This window comes from Hylobates moloch, unplaced genomic scaffold (genome assembly GCF_009828535.3).
Source record: "Hylobates moloch isolate HMO894 unplaced genomic scaffold, HMol_V3 SCAFFOLD_17, whole genome shotgun sequence".
Classification (NCBI taxonomy): Eukaryota; Metazoa; Chordata; class Mammalia; order Primates; family Hylobatidae; genus Hylobates; species Hylobates moloch.
The window spans coordinates 44,247,657-44,266,502 of record NW_026652292.1 but is presented as its reverse complement, the minus strand read 5'-3'; the positions used below and the strand labels follow the sequence as shown (position 1 = coordinate 44,266,502).

The 18,846-nt window shown below is 36.2% G+C and overlaps 1 protein-coding gene across 5 annotated transcripts in view; it reads left to right on the top strand.

Moving 5' to 3' along the window:
• GABRB1 (gamma-aminobutyric acid type A receptor subunit beta1) overlaps positions 1 to 18,846 on the top strand; it is a 439,350-nt gene that overhangs the window by 152,511 nt on the left and 267,993 nt on the right. For all 5 annotated transcript variants that reach the window (XM_058430096.1, XM_058430097.1, XM_032135434.2 and 2 more), the window contains one exon: positions 16,184 to 16,404. In XM_058430096.1, the coding sequence (XP_058286079.1) occupies positions 16,184 to 16,404 (221 nt within the window). The remainder of the gene's footprint in view (positions 1 to 16,183; positions 16,405 to 18,846) is intronic.

Genomic DNA, 18,846 nt, shown 5'->3' with positions numbered 1-18,846 from the left:
GGAAATATTGAGTAGCTCTTTGTATCTGCAGCAGGTATGCCTGAGTGAGCAGGTAGTCAAGGGGGAAAAGATATTGGAAAAGTAGGTTGAGCTAGATTATTGAAAACCTTTCTTGTCAAAGAAGAGTCTGGACTTCCTTTTTTGGACTTATGGCAGCTACAAGCAATTTCATTCTGCCAAGCAGCTCTTTCCTGGGATATAAATCAGTCAACCACACAAATGCTGCCCGTAGTGACTCCACACTAAACTACAGGATCGTTTACATTCATGTGCACTTGCAGTGTGGCAGGCCCACAAGTACTTTCAACTATTCTTTTGAAAATTGGGGCTTATGATTGCTGTCCAGAGTGTCTTCTTCAAATATTAAAATGTGAAGGACACTGATTACACGCACATGCACAAACTTACACCCCAGAAAGAAAATGGAGGAAGACAGAGACAGAGAGAGAGAGAGAGAGAGAGATTGTTCTGTGAGTACAGGAATTTATCTTTTATCTTGTGGAAAAAAGGAACACGACATAGCATGTCTATTTATAGAGCACTAAAAATGATTTCTAGTCAGGTAATCTTGCAAAATCAGGGAATGCATATATAACATAATGAATATTTAAATGCAAGGGGAACTTCACATACTTCTGAAACCAAGGTATTTTTCAGTGGTAACATCAGAAGGGGACTGGCTCCGACAGGATGACAATTGTTGCCATAGCAACTCCCAGGCTGACTCATTCATAGATAACTCTTTAAACTTGTGACATGAGAGAAACTGCTTGAGGATTCTTAACACTGTACCAAAATACACATTGCTCCATGCAGATGAAAAAAATGCATCAGCACAGCCTTTTTTTTCTTCCTAAAACTCTCCATTTTGTTTCTATACGAGGTGTCTCTTGTCCTTCAGTCTCTCCCACCTTCAGGATAGGGAAATGGGCACAGACAAAGTGTGGAAGATTGGGGGAACTCAAGCTGCTTTTCAAAAATAAAATTCTGCATTATATTTGCAGATATCACTTTAGTGGTCACACCCTTGCTGAACCTTGATTTCTACTCATGTCTGAGCTGGGATTCAATTTTCTGTATCTTCCAGAATTTACATATGTTTTAAAAAAATTTGCTGAGCCAGAAGTAAGCAAGTCAAAAAGACAGGGGAACATAAAGTACCAGAACGTAAAGATAATAAAAGCCTCTCTCTCTCTTTTTCTCTTCCCTTATTTTTTCCCCCTCTCTCTCCCCCTTTTCCTCTTTTTGGTAGTCATGATAATGTATCTTTATAGAGCAACAATAAGAGAAATTTTCAGGCTTAAGTTCCCTTTGCTGCAGTAGAAAGTATATGAGGAAATTGATAAAATAGGAAATGACATTATAACTGGAGACAGGAACAGATTTTCTAGGCTTAATGAAAGCATAGACATTCCTCATTTAGGGTTTTGAAGAACCCTTAGGGAATTCCAGGCCACTCTCAAATTAATTCCCCAATAATGACATGAGAATTAATAGCATAATAATCCCCGTGGAAGCATCTATCCAAAAATGTAAATTTCAGGACTGTCCAAGTTGTCCTGGTGGTGATTATGTACACTGAGCATAAGAATTGTTGATCCAGGTCAATCTACTCATTTTGCTAGACAAAAGAGCTCACTTTCTGCGATTTTTGTCTCACGAAAGATCTAAAACCCACTTTTCTAGATCCTCAGGTGCATTCTCAGCAAATCGGGTTTTCTGAGTGAGTTTTCTTAAAGGCAATATTTTTAGAAAAATTTTTAAATAATGTAAAACTTAGAATGTGACAAAATTGATACCTTTTAAATGTCATAAAGAGAAATGTGTTATGTGGCTATTCAGCTTAATTAGGAATTTGATTGGTTGAATGATAAGTTATTTAGGGCAGTTTCTTTTTCTGGGCCACTTTTGTTGCTGATGCCTGTCGTTGCAACATATACCTACCCTAGAGAGTAGATAAGGCACATTTAAAATGTATTTAAAAATAAATTTTAAATACATAAGATAATATAGTCTAAAAGTAAGTCTTACACATCATTTACATCTTATCCTTTATCATTTATGTCTCTACTTCAAACACTTTAAATTAACATCCAATATTTCATTCCTTTAAATTCTGGCCCTCCTTGAGTACTTACATTCTTTTCTTCATCTCCCATATCCACAGCAACCAATTTAAGTCCATTCTATTTCCTTTCTTTTTTTCTTTCCTCCTTATTTTATACAACCTCATATTCCTCTGCCTTCATTCAGACTAATAGAGTGTTTTACCTCCACTGCTATTTTTAATTTTTCCTTAACTGGGATGTCTATCTTTAGATTTTCCTGACTCCAATCCATTTATTGACTTATTCAGCAAATAGTAGTTTGGGCATCCACTAGACGGTAGGCCCTGCCCTCAACACTGAGGACGTAGCAAGAGAAATATGCCTTTGGGAAGCCCAGGTTCCAGTGGAGGAAATAAAAGAGCACCCAGCTAATTTCCACACAGAGCAACGCAGGCCATGATGACAGCCTACTGTGGGAGCACGCAGGAAGGGCCAAACCCAGACTTCCTGGCTCCTGACATGGGAGAAGAGGGTGTAGCTCCGTTTCCAATCTAAGGCCTGTTCGATACGATTTAGCTAGGCAAAAGCAAAGCGGCAAGACAGGAGGAATGGGTATTCCAGGCCAAGAAGATTTTATAGCAAGACAAGAGGTATGTTGGAGGAACCCAGAGAAGACCAGGGTGGCTGGATAATAGAGTAAAAGAAACAAGCAAGAAATGTGACTGCAGAGATAAGATAGAGACAGAGGAAGGTATCGTCTGCCCTTAAGAAATTTGTATTTTTATTCTCATAACATTGAGGAGCTACAGCAAATTTAACCTTGGGAGCAACATGATCATATTTGCAATTTTTTAAAAATTGAAATCTCACTTTACCTGCCATATAACAAATGGATTAGGGAAGAGCAAGACTAGAGAAGGCTACTTAGGAGCTTATTATAGTAAATCAGGTGAGAAGTGATAAAGACCAAACTAGATAGTAGCAAGTATAGACAGAATAAACATTTTAATGAAACGGAAATGCCAGAAGAGAAAAGAAGTCAAGAAATACTCTTAGGTTCTGGTTTGGTCAAGGGAGTGTTTGATTGTACCAGTCAATGAGAATGAAGGTGGAGATGGAGGACCCGATTTAAAGGTGGGTGGGCATAATTCTATTTTGGGCCAGAGATAGTTCGTTTATTCAGCATTCTGTCAGCTTGGTGGTGCTGGGTAATAGAAGTAAAGTGCACCAGCCCCTTCTCTTGATAAGTTTACGCTCATCCTTTATCCTAGAGTCGTCATGCACTCACAATGTAAATTAAGAGACCTTTAGCCTCTAAGCACATAACAATTTTGCCTTTTATCTTACTGTCACTTACAAATAATTTCTAGCAAGGGAAATATAGTTGCTACTATAACTAATGATTAATGAGGTTTTTACTGAGAAGTGCTAAAATACTTTGGCAGACTTTTTAAAGGGGAAGCCATCCTACCAAAAGAAAATTATTCCACTCCCCATACTCCTTAAGGATCACCGTGGAAGAAGAATGCTGGCTTTCCCTTGGCTAACATTTGAAAAGTTGTCCAGGGCAGTGATGAACGATTGATTTGTATCTAGCATCAACCACACACAGAGGACATCATGGCAGCAGAGTTCATCAGCATCGCTGGCTGATGAAGGAGAATTCATGGATAAAACATCAGAGAAAACTGGAAAATCTACCCAAGAACTGAATGTTAATGATTAATTGGCATCCATAAAAAAGCAAGGCAGAAGTCAGCCTTGGGCAAGAGATAAAAGCTATGTCCTAGGAGGAAAACCTTTTGTGCTTGTGGCACATGCTTAAACCATGCTTGTTATGTGATACAGTGGAAAGAACTTTGCCCATAGAGTCAGACAGATCAGGGTTCAAATCACAGCTGTGATATTTTTGAGAAGAATCACTTAGGGCATCCCTTAAACTCAGTCTCACCTATCAAAGGAAGATATTAATTCCAACTCTAGATGGTGGTTTTATATTGTTATAAACAATATAACATATGGAAAGCACCCAGTAAAGTGCTGATCACATAGTTAAATGTTCAGAAACAGGCAGAAATTATTATTAAGTATTTAGGGGTCCAAAATTGATAATTTACTCAAAAAGAATGAAAATATGTATTATTAACTGCATTGTTCTGTAACATATTTTAGGCTACTTGATTTTTATTTATTAAATTATAGTTTTTAAAGTTTGTTAGGACTATTACATACAGTATTTCAATTGATCATCCCAACAGTCTCGTTAATAGTGTTCCTGCTTATCGCACAAATAAGGAAATTGAGTTTCAGACTAGTTGATAAATTTTCTCTACAATCACAGGACTAATAAGCAATGAGTCTTTAAATTAGATTCCAAGTCTCCCAATTCCTAATGCCACATGTCATTACTATACTGAATGTCTATTTTAGCCAAAGACTTAGTTGATAGCTCAGTTTGTTTTCCCATGCCATTAGTATGGAGGTTTCTTTCCTAGTTAGGTCCAGTCTATATCCTTAATTCATTTAGATGTGTATGTTTGATAAAGGCCCAAGGATGATTATAAAGCTACATCAGAGGAAAACTAAGGTTATCCAAATTTTTGTTTAATATTCTCAAATCATTTTTTCTTCACTCACAAAGACACTTCTAGAGTTTTCTTTTTCTTTTTTTTCTCATTATGAAGTATAAAGTAGCCAAAAATCCTTTTCTCAAGTAGTGTCTGCCAAGACACTTCTAGCCAGACTCAGTCAAAGACCAACAGAAGTTCGAACAGATGCTCAATGAGTTCGAGCCACTGGAGGTGGCCAATATGGATATTTATGTGGCTCTTTGGTTCTGTAAACCTGACTTTAAGGCCTTACTTGAGACTTTTTACATGTCTGGGTTTAGCTAAATATTTAGAAAATATTGATGGTTCCAAAGGAGCAGGCTATGGTTTTATTTTATTTACTTTAGCAAATTATAATATTGAGCTCCAGAACATGGCATCGTACAAAGAAAAAAAATGTAATTTAGTATTAGTACCTATGCTTATACACACACACACACACACACACACACACACACGGTTATTTCATTTTGCATGTTTGGTGAGCATGACAAAAGCCAAGCTATCTATGAAGTGAGCTGAGATAGGATATGAGAATCCATCACACACACACACACACACACACACGCACGTACACACACACACAGAGAGAGAGAGAGAGAGAGAGAGATGTAGAAGAGATTTGTTGCAGAATTGTTTTAGTTGTAAAAAACCTAAAACAATTGCAATGAGCATTAATAGAATAATGATTAAATAATTAACAGTATATTCAGATCATACTATACTATGTAGCTATTAAGTAAAACGAGTTATATTTCTACTCATTTAATTGGAGAATTTCTGTGCTGTGTCATTAAGAAAAGAAAGATTACAGAAGTAAATATATACTATTTTTTCAATACATGACAAAAGCCATATATATATATATATACACACACACATAATGTTATAAGCATGAGCAAAAATTTACAAAATTGCCTACCACATTATTAATTGGTTAGAGAAAGAAAGTAGGATAGAGGAGGAGAGGTTATAAGCAATAAACAGACAAAAATAAATAAATAACTAAACAAATAGCTGTGAAAAAAGTAACAATGCATGTGATTAAAAAGTCTTATTTATAGAATGATCTTATTTTTTTTTTTAAGTAGAAGGAGAGAGAAAACCACCAGAATGTTAATGGTGATTTTCTCTGAATAGTAAATTTTAAAAATACAAGGTGTTATACAGAAGACAGAGAAGGGGACAAGAGAGTTAACGTGGTAAAGTTGGCATTTGGGCATTATAATTAGGCTATTCATTCTATTTTAAGACTTCCCCAGGGACTACCCAGAGACTATTACCATTAGTCTTTTTAGAATGATAATTTGATGGATAATTTGATAAAAATCATTCTTTCTGTTAGAACATCTGATATTAAGGTTTCCAAATGGGCCCAATAGAGTCCTTACTGGAAAGGTAACCGAAACCTCTAAGGAATATCAGAACTGCTTTATTTTTGGAAGGAATATTACTGAATCCTTTTCTACTCTATTTTAAGTCAAGAGTTCCTAAAACCTCTTTCTCCTCCAACAAAACAGTACAGACCTAGAATTATTCCTATAGACTTCTCCCCTTTAAGCTCTGTACTTATTACAAAATCACAAATCACAAGACTGCCTTCCAAGGATAGAAAATGATAGATGAATTTCTTCATTTCTTCAAAGTAATGTGGGTTTTGATAGAATCGTGATTTAATTCAGATTCATATATCCTTTCTCAAATTTAGTTTGCTTCATAACTAGCTTTGCTTTCTTGAGTTACCATGCATACCACATACTGGTTACCACTCTGGTCATGTAGTCATAGTCCACCTAAGGATAGTCAGCCAAAACCACCATATTCTGCATATCCCGTTAGATCATCCATGCATCTGGTTTTATTTCTGCCCTTATTTAGATATTGAGGAAAATGGAAACACTAATATCCTATGAACCTCTGGAACTAAGGAACTTACAGAAAATGTATTGTGTCATATGCCATTATGTGGTTTTAAAAATGTGAGTGAAGTTTATGAATCATTATTTTGATGAATTAATCAATTTAATTTTTTTGTGTTGATTATTGACTAACTTCTAAATGAGCCTCAAAATTTCACTGAATAGAGATCAGTTCTTAAAACTTTAGTACAAGTAGCCTTATACTATCAAACTGATGACAGTAATTGCTGGAACCATCAATAAAATATCACTTTGACATATCTCAAAATATATTTATTAATATTTTGTATAAAGTCACTACTAATTCATTTCTAAAGAGTAAATTTTTTAACTTAATTTTACTTTTGCCATATGCTTTTGTCATCTCCTGGAAATGTGTCAATTCTCTATATTTTCAGGAATTACAGACTCATTCATTTTTGAGTTGTTAGAGAATGGAAATTCTGGATTATTAATTATTTTAGTTATGTGAAAGTCCCCATTTATGTTTTATAAGGATGAATAATTTTTCAGAAAATTGGAATGTAATAAGATGACAGCACGAACACACTTATTGCTGATCTTGAGTGCCCCAAACCCATGACATCACTTAATTCACATTCTACTGATGCATTTGATCATTTGCTATCCAGTGCACACTATGCCAGGTCCCTGAAAGATAAACTTTGCCTTTCAGGAACCCAGAATCTAGTGGGACTGAGAAATAATTTTAAAACAATAGGATAAGTGCTACAATCAAAGTAGAAGAGAGTTGTGGGAGCTCAAAGCAGCGAGTGACTGATCCAATCCAATTTCCCAGGGGCTCTATCCTCTTCTCACCTTATGCTCTCTCCATGGTGAGCTAATCCTTTCCCACGACTTCATCTGTCACCCATGAGTCACATAGCTGTGTTTTTCCTTGAGCCCTGTCTTCCTATATTCTGACCCATAACTACTTATTTGGCACCCCTATGTGCATGCGCCACTGACACCCACGACACAAACCCATCTGAAATGAATTAGTCATCTTCAGCCCCCAATCTTCAACTCTTCTTATTGTAGTCTACCTACCTACTCAGGTCAGAAACCTGGTGGCCATCCTTGGTGCCTCCTTCTCCCTAACCTCCCATATTAAAAGACCACCAAGTGCTGCCTTAAATAACTCACAGTTTTCCTCTCTTTCACCTTCCTTTTAGTGGTGCATTAAGTCAACTCTGATTTATCTATTCTCTAGGCTAATGCAAGTGCTTATTAAACTGATATCCTCCTACTCAGTCATCTTGTATCCTTTACTGGCCAGATGCTGGTAAAGAAAAGAGGAACCACTCTGAGTTCTCTGAGTGTTTGAAGTGGGGAATTTTATGCACAGAGCTGGTTACACAGATGATGGAAGAACTGAGAAGCCTGCAGAGGACAGTGGAAAAGCTTGGAAATAAGCAGTGCTAAGTCTCTCCCACTAGCCTATGAGTTCCTTGAGGCAGAGAACATATACTAGTCAGCCTTTATGTCTCAGCATCTGGCATAATACAATCGTTTAAATACAGTAAACAACCATTAAAAGTTGAAAGAATGAGTTAGCCATTCTAACAAGCTAAAATATTTTGACTTGGAAGTTTCTAGAAAACTTTCCCTACTTCAGGCTCAACGTTTCACTATATCTTACCATGGAAACAGCAAAAACTATTTGAGCTTCTGATTATTTAGATTCTCGAATGCAAGCCATTTAGGCTGTCACCATGTGAAATATAAATTTTATCATATCTATTTAAAGAAATTGGATTCATCATCAAAAAAAGGTTTTTACATTTTTTAAAAAAATGGATCTTTATAGTTTTAAGAGTAGATATTAGATTAAGAATGCTACAACTCTGTGCTATATTAATACAGGCTCAGAGTTTCATATAGTGAGTCTCATGCCATGCGGTTCATTTTATTGGAATCCATACTCCAGTTGGCATGTCAGTCAGTGTCATATGTGTCCCATGTATTAAAATGTGTTCCATGTGATTTTCTTAAATGATTATCATTTGGTGTAGCATCACAACTACATGATTCTGTTCAGTCATTGGGTTGATTAATTTCAAAATTTTTCAGAACACAAGACTAACAAAAAGTCTGACTACACAGATGGGGAGACCAAATGGGGCTATTTAGGATGCGACAAAGGTAAAAGAAGATTATGTTCCCTGAAGCACACGCTAGGCTACAGCTGGGAAAAATCAATAATAAATAAGAACATGGGCTTTAGCAACAATGGTAATAAAGAATGCATGTATTTTAAAGGTATTATAACAAAACAAGACTAGGGAATAAGCACAGCAAACACGTATTAATAGTTAACATAACACTAGATGATGTAAAGATAAAAGATTAGAAATTAACAGCAAACCTGAAGATACAATGATGAATTTCTGCTTTAGAATGTACTTAATGGTGACAGTGAAAAGCAAAACATTCATTTAGACAGAAGGTTCTATTAGAAACAGGTGTTTTGTGGTTGATTACAATTATGGTTTAGATTGGTTTATTTATCAGGCCGTTTTTCGCTGATTGTCTTTGTCACATACAAATCATGGTTTGTTTGTTTTTTTTCTTATCCTAAGGGGCGTTTCTTTTTACTGGCATGTATACTAGTATATATAGTGACCTGTCCTGGCAATTTATTTTCATTGTGTTTGATAGGAAATTGTTTTGCTGGCAAGTAAATATGTATTTCTTCTCTTCCTTGCTGTCTTGGTTAATAAACAAAACCCAAATCAAATATTTCTCCCTTTTTAAAAGTCGTTTAACATCTCTAGGTCTAAGATTTCTCAGCATACCTCCCTTTTTTCAGTTCTGGGAGGTGGGCTAGATGATTGTTTGAGGTTTCCTTCACCTTTAATGTATGCAATTATTGGTAATGAGATTCTGATATGTATGTTGATGAGCATCACTACTACAGCTTCTTCTGGTTGGAGGAAATAAAGATGGGAGCAAATTAGCACAAGGAAAGTGGAATGTGGTGTAAGGATACCAAAGACAGATCACAAGGAGCTAGAGCACTGAACGTGTTCAGACCTCAGGAGAACTAGAAACAGAAGTAGACGGTCTTCGTGAACCTGTTCATTCACTCTCTAACAATAAACTCTGCCCCTTATGGCTACTTTCTGCATTTTTCTCCATTTTCTTTCTTTCTCTACACGCTAGCTTCCTCTTTTGATTCACAGTCTCTCCTCTCTTGTAACCTCATAATAGCAGTGCAGCCCTAATTCTTAGTTGTAACCTTTGCACTTGGTCCCATAGCTCCTGCCTCAGATCTTTTGTCTAACAAGCACATTCCTGAGAAAGGACTCTGATTGGTCCATCTCAACTTTTTCGAGCCAGACTTATGTTTACTGACTGCCTGTGAAGCAACTGTTCTTAAATCAGGTATCTACTCCTATTCCAAAGATGGGAGGAGAGTGGCCTCATGTGAGATAGAATGTGACTCTGTTCAAGCAGCAGGGATTACAGGCAAGCAGTCTCCATCACAGAAGACTGTGGAAATCATAGGCAGTGATGCATAGCTCTACTCTAATAAGGCTTTCGGGGAAGCAGCCCAAGTTTTACGAAGGGCAGATCTCAGAGCTCAGCTAAACTGGCATGAATATTTTACGGGAAACAGAGGCTTGTACTTGGGACTGCTTTTAATATATATTAAAATCAATGAAAGATAAAACATAAATGTGAACAAGAGCTTTGGTTCTTTCCCCAAAAGATATACACACATATTACAAAAATACATGTAATGCCTTTCTTGAGAATAGTTAGAAAAGGAGGAATTGCTTGAATGATCCTTTTGAGTGGATGCTCTATTACTAGATGTTAAAGAAATATCCTGTCTCTTTCCTAACATAATCTGAGATGTGCAGACTGTGTGGGCAGTGAACAAGGGACCCTCACTTTTGCAGCTCACTGTGATGTCTTCTTAGATCTCATTCTGGTAAAACACATACCTCAACATATTTGAACATATTTGCCTACACTGCATAGCTGTTTTTCCTATTCCAAATGCTACATAATTAATGGATTTTAATAAAATGATTTCCTATGGTAAAATAGCAAATTAGAAACCATCATATGTCAGCCCTCCCTAGCATTCAGTTTTGAAGGATACATTAAAATCTCCAGATAAGCATGTTCATATACATATTTTTCATGATAAACAATGGTAAAACATTTTGAAATCTTTTACTCATACTAAAAAGAGATATTTTCTTATATATATATATATATGTGTGTATATATATATATATATATAAAACCACATTTTCTTTATTCATCCATTGATAGGTACTTAGGTTGATTCCATATTTTGCCTATTGTGGATTAATGCTACAATAAACATGGGAGTGCAGCTATCTCATTGATACATTGTTTCATTTCTTTTGGCTATGTACCCAGTAGTGGAATTGCTAGATCACGTGATAGTTCTGTTTTCAATTTTTTGAGGAACCTCCATACTGTTTTCTATAGCCGCTGTACTTTGCATTCCTCACCATGTACAAGGGTTCCCTTTTCTCCACATCCTTGCCAGTATCCATTATTGCCTGCTTTTTTAATAAAAGCCACTCTAACTGGGGTCAGATGATATCTCCTTGTGGTTTTGATTTGCTTTTCTCTGATGATTAGTGATAAAAAGAGATATTTTCATGTAAGGCAGTGTTTCTCAACCTTGCCACTATTGACGTTTTGAACCAGACAATTCTTTTTTGTGGGGGCCTGTGCTGTGCATTGTAGTAAGTGAAGGAGCATCCCTGGCCTCTACTCACAGATGCTAGTAGCACACCACTAATCTCACTGGTGACAACCAAAACTGTCTTCAGTCACTGCTAAATGTACTTAACATGGGGGAAAAATCAGCCTGTCCTTAAAACTATAAATCTAGGAAGAATGTTACCTTTATTCTCCAAAAGAGTGACTTTTGTTTAACATAATTTTCTTATACTGTACCTTTAATCATCTCTAGATTTAAAAAAGACATACATATGTTATTTTGGGGGCAGGCGCAGTGGCTCACACTTGTAATCTCAGCACTTTGGGAGACTGAGGCGGGCAGATCACCTGAGGTCAGGAGTTCAAAACCAGACTGACCAACATGGAGAAACCCCATCTACTAAAAATACAAAAATTAGCCAGACGTGGTGGTGAACACCTGTAATCTCAGCTATTCGGGAGGCTGAGGCAGGAGAATCTCTTGAACCTGGGAGGTACAGGTTGCAGTGAGCTGAGGTCATGCCACTGCACTCCAGCCTGAGTGACAGAGCAAGACTCCATCTCAAAAAATAAAAATAAATTTTTTTAAATGTTGTTTTGGAGTTTCATTGAGTGCTACTGATTTGGTATTTTCTATCTTGCCTTTCCTCAATGAGTCAAATTCTGTCATGCCTGAATTAGCCCAACTAATTTTATTAGCAAGCTCATATCCATTAATCACATTAACTTACCTTGGTGTCAAAGAATTCCCTATGGCCCACAGTTTCTAAATATGTCACACTTTCTCTCAAGAAATAGCTTGCACACTTGAGAAAGATGGTGGAACACTTGTAAACACACCTAGAAGGAAAATAATTTTAATGCTGTTGGCCAAAGAGCATTAATTTCTTTCTGAAAAATGTTCCATCTTCTCTGGAGTGCTTGCACTTTGGACTAACGAAGAATTAATAGAAAACTTGTTGTGTAAGAGAACAAAAATACAGCAATTTAGATGCTTTCTTTTCTACCTAAAAATAGAATCCACCAAAATGAAGTCATAGGCTTTATTATATTCAGATGTCACTGTTAACCTTTATATTAAGGGATGGATATAAAAATTGTTTAAAATATAATAAGTAGTTTCTATGACTTATAAATAATAAGTACTTTCATGGAAAATTTGCCCATCTCACAAGGTTTGTGTGAGAACAAATGTTATAATAGATATGAAAGGGTTATGAGAACCACGAGCACAGAGCACACCACAGGAGAAGGGAATTATTGTCATGCATGTGGTTTTATATAGATTGTAGAAAAAGGAGAAATTGGTGTATTTTAGTCCTTCCATAATGTTCATTATTATTATCACAATTATCGTTATCTTCAAAAAGGTTTTATTAAGGTTATCAATATCGTATGTCTGTATTTTTATTTATCATAGAATCAGGTCCCAGATTAGGCTACTAACTCCAGATATGCATTAAAAGACCAGGTGTGAAGGGCACTTGCTCCTCCTTACCTACTCGCAGATGTAATATGCTAGCATATGTTCATTTTCACTGGATAACTTCTACTGCAAATTGGGTACATTATTGCTTGAATTTATAACCATGATATAATTTTTACTCAATATTTATTGAAAACAGAATGAGTTGTATAACAAAGGTTTCACCACATGGCATGTAGCTCTTGCTCTACAGGAAACAAAAATAGTTTCCAAAGAGGAAAGGGGAAAAGTCTATACCCATACACACACACACACACAGAGGTCTAAGCAGGGATTACCCATGTTTTCTCCTTTCTGTTCTCCACTTACCACACAGCGTAAGTAAATGATAATAAATGCTACGTATTAATATAGCATTTATCATTAAGTGTTATTTTGCCATTTTTAAAGTTGACAAATTAAAATTGTGAATATTTATTGTGTACAACATGATGTTTTCAAATATCTGTACATTGTGGAATGGCTAAATAAAGCTAAATAACCAATGCGTTACTGCATATATGTCTCTTTTGTGGTAAAATTTACTCATCAATTTTCAAGATAGTCCCTTATAGTTTATGATCATATGTTTTCCCCATCACACATTAAAGCTTTATAGAAAAGAATAGTGGAGCAAGGATTTTGCCGCAGGTTTCACTGTGAGGAATCCTGTGTGGCACTCATAAGAATCAGTATGCTAATGAGGAATCGGTATAAGCTGACACATGTATTCCATTGTTGATCATGCTGACTGCCATAGCAAAATTTACACTATGACTGTGGCTGCTACTTAATTTTCCTATACTGGCTGAATTATAAACAAGAACCCAACACCAAGACTTAGAATTCATCACAGACAATTGTTTATTTTCATGGCCAACAGAGTCCATCTGCCCACGAATTCTTTTATAAACATCTCTTTAAAAATAGAAATGCTTATGAAAATGAGCATATACACTCTAAGTATTTGGAAGTGTAATACTAATTTGTACATAGCAATTAAAAATTTTGAAGATAATTTATTTGTTTAGCACGTTATGGTTTCTAAAGTACCTTAACCTTAATTTTCTCAATTGATGCTCACAAAAAGCCAGTAAAATGCTATTTTCTCATTTTAGAAATAAGGCAAGTCAGGAGCAGTGGTTCACACTTGTAATCCCAGTACTTTGGGAGTGTAATCCCAGTACTTTGGGAGGCTGAGGCCAGAGGAGCAGTTGAAGCCAGGAATTTGAGACCAGCCTGAGCAACAGAGAAAGACCCGGTCTCAAAAACATAAAAAGAAAAAAAAACAGCCAGGTGATGGTGCATGCCTGTAGTCCCAAGTACTTGAAAGGCTGAAAGATAGGATTCTTTAAGCCCAGGAATCTGAGGCTGCTGTGAGCTAGGATGGCACCACTGCACTCCAGCCAGGATGGCCAAGTGAAACTGTCTCCAAAAGAAAAGAAGAGAAAAGAACAAAAAGAGGCATCTTAGGTACAAGAGATTATGTCATTCACTCATAATTAGGCTTACATGTGGTAGAGCTTAAAATCAAGCAGTTTTGTAATATAAACCCATAATCTGCCCAATTCATTTTCCTCCAAAAAGTCACAATGTTAAGAACTTGTAGAAGATGCAAATGAGAATGGTAGTAACTGAGAAGAGGACTATAAGTAGCCTTAGGGTTATTTTGTTTTTTACACCAAGGTAAGGTGGAAGGAGGTTTTATATCTTTAGAAAGGATATTGTATGACTAATAGTCAAATGTGAATATCCTTTTGCCATTAAACCAGAAAAAATGTCTTTAAATTATTGCAAGGTGGTTTCTGAGTAAATAGTATAAATGTTCTTCAATATGGTTAAAAGACCCTGGGATTCATTGTGCAGAATGAATATTGTTTTATATTTTAGGATTTTTCAAAAATGCATGAATATCCATTTGAAAGTATATATGAAGTGCAGTTTGCCCAGATGTTAGACATGATTCTAATCATTCTTTTTCCCCACTGCTATATATAACAGTGGCAGTAGAGGAACACCGTGCAGGAGGTACACAGTGTGTTCTTAATAGTCACTAAGGCATTCACAAAGTCACTATTGCCATATGAATGTCTTAGAAAAAGTGAACTTTCTGTTTTTATTATGTTGAGATTCATATCAAAGACTTTAGGATTTTACTGCTGCCAATTTATTTTCCTTTAATGGGTAATTTTAACTTGTATTAATAGAGTTGTTAAAAACAGAAAATAACTAAAGTGCTAAGACCGTTATCTGGAAAACCATCCCTTCCAGCAGCTTGAGCCATTTATAGCGAGCCCAATATTCCTGTCTCTAACTGCTAGGGGAAACCTAAGTAGAAAGAAAAAGTTCAGGGGGATGTCCTCTGTAATATTCTGCGAAGGTGAAGAAACAAACTTTCAAGATCAATTCCAACTCTGAATTCAAACCACTTCCTGAAATGAAACAGGAATGTGGTAAGAGAGAAATGTTGAATAGTGCCACCACTGAGGTTAGTCTTCAGATCAAATAAACATCTCCATTTCTACGTGCCTCATCTCCATTTCTATGTGCTTCATCTCCATTTCTATGTGCCTCATAACTACTTTTCAGGACTCATCCATACATAAGTTGTAATTCAAAGAAAAATCCAGATAAGGGCAAATTGATAACCTTTATGTGTGAAACAAGCAGTGTTCATTTAAAAGAATTTGGGGTTTGAAAAACACCCTTTCCTTTTCAGTGCATTCGGTTTTAGTTATTATTTATCAGGCATTCCTCTCCAAAACAGAACTGTAATATAATGTCCAGAGGTCAATGTTTGTGAACATAGATTCCTCTGTACAATTTCTCTTTATGGCCTTCCCCATGGCATCATTACCTTAACTTCAAACTTAAAATTCAATTACATCTATTTGCTCTATATTGGTGGAAATGTTTATATATACTTTCAAGTATAGTTCTAGTACTTTTATTATTTATTTATTTATTTAACTAATTATATATTCTTTTTAGAGACAAGGTCTTGCTCCATCACCCAGGCTGGAGTACAGTGACATAATCCTGGCTCACTGCAGCCTCAGTCTCCTGGGCACAAGAGATCCTGCTACGTCAGCCTCCCAAGTAGCTGGTACTACAGGCATGCATTACCACACCAAATTAACTTTAAAATAATTATTTTTTGTAGCGATGAGGTCTCATAACGTTCCGCAGGCTGGTCTTGAACTCCTGGGTTCAAGGGAGTCTCCTGCCTTGGCCTCCCAAAGTACTGGAATTACAGACATGATCCACAGTGCCAGGCCCCTAGTACTTTTAACCTATTAGTTACCTTATACCTCTAGGTGCAAATTTTAATATATTCAAATGAAATCTCTTACAGGACATCCTACATGTTACTAAATCTTAGATGATAATGATAGTAAAATTCTTTTTTTGGCTTTCTTTATTTCACAGGATTATACACTCACCATGTATTTCCAGCAGTCTTGGAAAGACAAAAGGCTTTCTTATTCTGGAATCCCACTAAACCTCACCCTAGACAATAGGGTAGCTGACCAACTCTGGGTACCAGACACCTACTTTCTGAATGACAAGAAATCATTTGTGCATGGGGTCACAGTGAAAAACCGAATGATTCGACTGCATCCTGATGGAACAGTTCTCTATGGACTCCGGTAAATGGCTTTATGTTGCATGTTTTAATGTTGTTGTTGTTTTGTTTCATTTTAAACTTTGGAAGTGGGGAGAGAAGCAAGAATATATAGATGAATATATAAATGGGATGTCATATACTTATGAAGGTCTATTACTAACCCTCATGTAGTTAAGGGCTTATTACAAATTATAGGCAACATGTCCAAATTAACTACCAGTTTTACCAAGGAAATATCTGAACTGTAACCCGTTATTATAGGATATGTAAAGTGGTGGCTCTTTATTCTTTGGTATCACCTTTAGTCATTCTTTTGAGAAACAGATGAAACCTGTATATTCACAAATTCATATATGCCTCAAATTTTCCTGTTGTTTCAGAGTGTTCATAAGCTCCTGGAAACCCTTCCTTGTACCATGAACACTAAGCTGAAACTCCAGTTACGGGTCAAAATATAACAATTAATGTCTTTAAATTCACCAAGGCCCCAAGACAATATACAAGTGAAAAAAATATATATCTGTGATGAAATTTCTGGTGGTTGGTTATTTAGTTGATAGCTTTGGTCTTCATTTGCACAGTAAAATAATATCAGTTGTTCTTGGCAAAATGATCTTTGAAATTTTTCCACTCTTTCTGTACCCCAAGGACTTTCAACTTCAGTTAAAAATCTCTCGGTTAAAAGTCTTTGGGAGAAATGATGAAATAAACTAACAGTTCCCTTGAGTCTATTGATAGCTACAAGAAAAAGCCTATTAATCCAAGATTGGTGGTTAATCATTAGTTATGGTTCATATACTATAAATCAATTGTAATTTTTCTGTTACCAATGTAACTTCCGTCAGACATACCCAATGTGTAAAGGGATGAATTACCCTTCTGAAGTATCCTGGGAGAGTAATCCCGTGACTCAATTTAATAGGCTAATCAACCATGACATGTGTAAGTGTATGGATTAGTCAAGAATATATAAAAAGTTGATTGGTTGAAAAAAGCGCAACTAGATTTTTTTTGCAAGAAAGAATGTGGTTTACATTATCAGATTACAGAGTCTCACTTCGGGCATTTCCCAAATTATTACCAGCATCTACCAATGGGAATAATACAAAGGAAGGAAAATATTTGAGAATCGTGAAGTTGAATGCATTTCATTTTACAACGGGGAAAACTGAGACAGAAAAGGGAGACATACCTTATATAAGGGAATAATAAGGTAATGGCAGAACTGGGACTAAAATCCATGTATCCTGATTCCCATGCCTGTGCTTTTCCCACTTCACTGCCATTCAAGTGCACTTAGAAGTCAACCCCTATTTCCAGGTTGTACACCACTGCTTTAATCCCTTCGGAGCCAACCGAATTCTTTGTAGCTTGTTGTCTAGCGAACAATGACCTTTCCAAAGAGAAACACAAACCATTCATCTATCATCTATGCCCTACTCTTTTACTGGCACCAATTTTCTCTGTAAGAGCCTCACTCTAGTTCTCATAGCTTCCATTTCTCTTCCTCTGTCTTTCCCACTTCCTCTTCCCCTGTCTTTCCCACTTCCGCTTCCCTCACAGATTTGGTTTTCTTTCCCTAAAAGTTATCAATATCCTGGAAAGGCCATAAGATATAGCAGAGAAAGTATGACATGTAGAGTCAGAGGACCAAGGTTGGGCATAAACTCCACAATTTTCTGACTTCTTGACCTTGAACAAATTATGTAAATTTGTTAAGACTTAGTTTTATCAGTTGTATAGTATATCAGTTGTATAGTAATGGGCTAATACCCCCTTACTCATTATTGGAACAATCTTATGAACTAATCGATATGACAATACATAGTAAGTCCTAAATTATATTTTGCTAAAGTAGTTGTGCCTTATATAGCCTTATTAGGTACTGGACAAACTGCATACTGAGGATAGTTTTCTAGCTCCCAGGGGTATCAGTGATTAAAATAGAGATAAAGTTGTTCAATTAAAAATACACTAATTGAGTGCCTATTATCTGCCACACACTCACTATTTTGGCCCTGAGAATAATATTCCAGAAGCTGAGTAGAAATTTGTCAGTGGCCATAGAGCTGAAAACAATAGATACTGGGTACTCCAAGAGTGGGGAGAAGGAGAGTGTGGCAAGTGTTGAAAAACTACTTATTGAGTGCTATATTCATGATTTGGGTGATGGGTTTAATAGAAGCCCAAACCTCAGCATCATGCAATATAGTCATGTTACAAACCTGCACATGTACCTCCTAAATCAAAAATTTTAAAGAAAAAAGAAAAAAATTTTTTCAGTGGAGTGCACTTGGGACTTTGAGTCAAGAGACTTGTGGCTTAACCAGTTGGTGCCCTTCAGTAAGCCATTCATCTCCCTGGGCTTCAGATCCACCAACCTTAAAAAAAAGTGATTGGATGAAACTATTCCTAAATTTCCTACTGTATTAGTCTGTTTTCATATTGCTATAAAGATGCTACC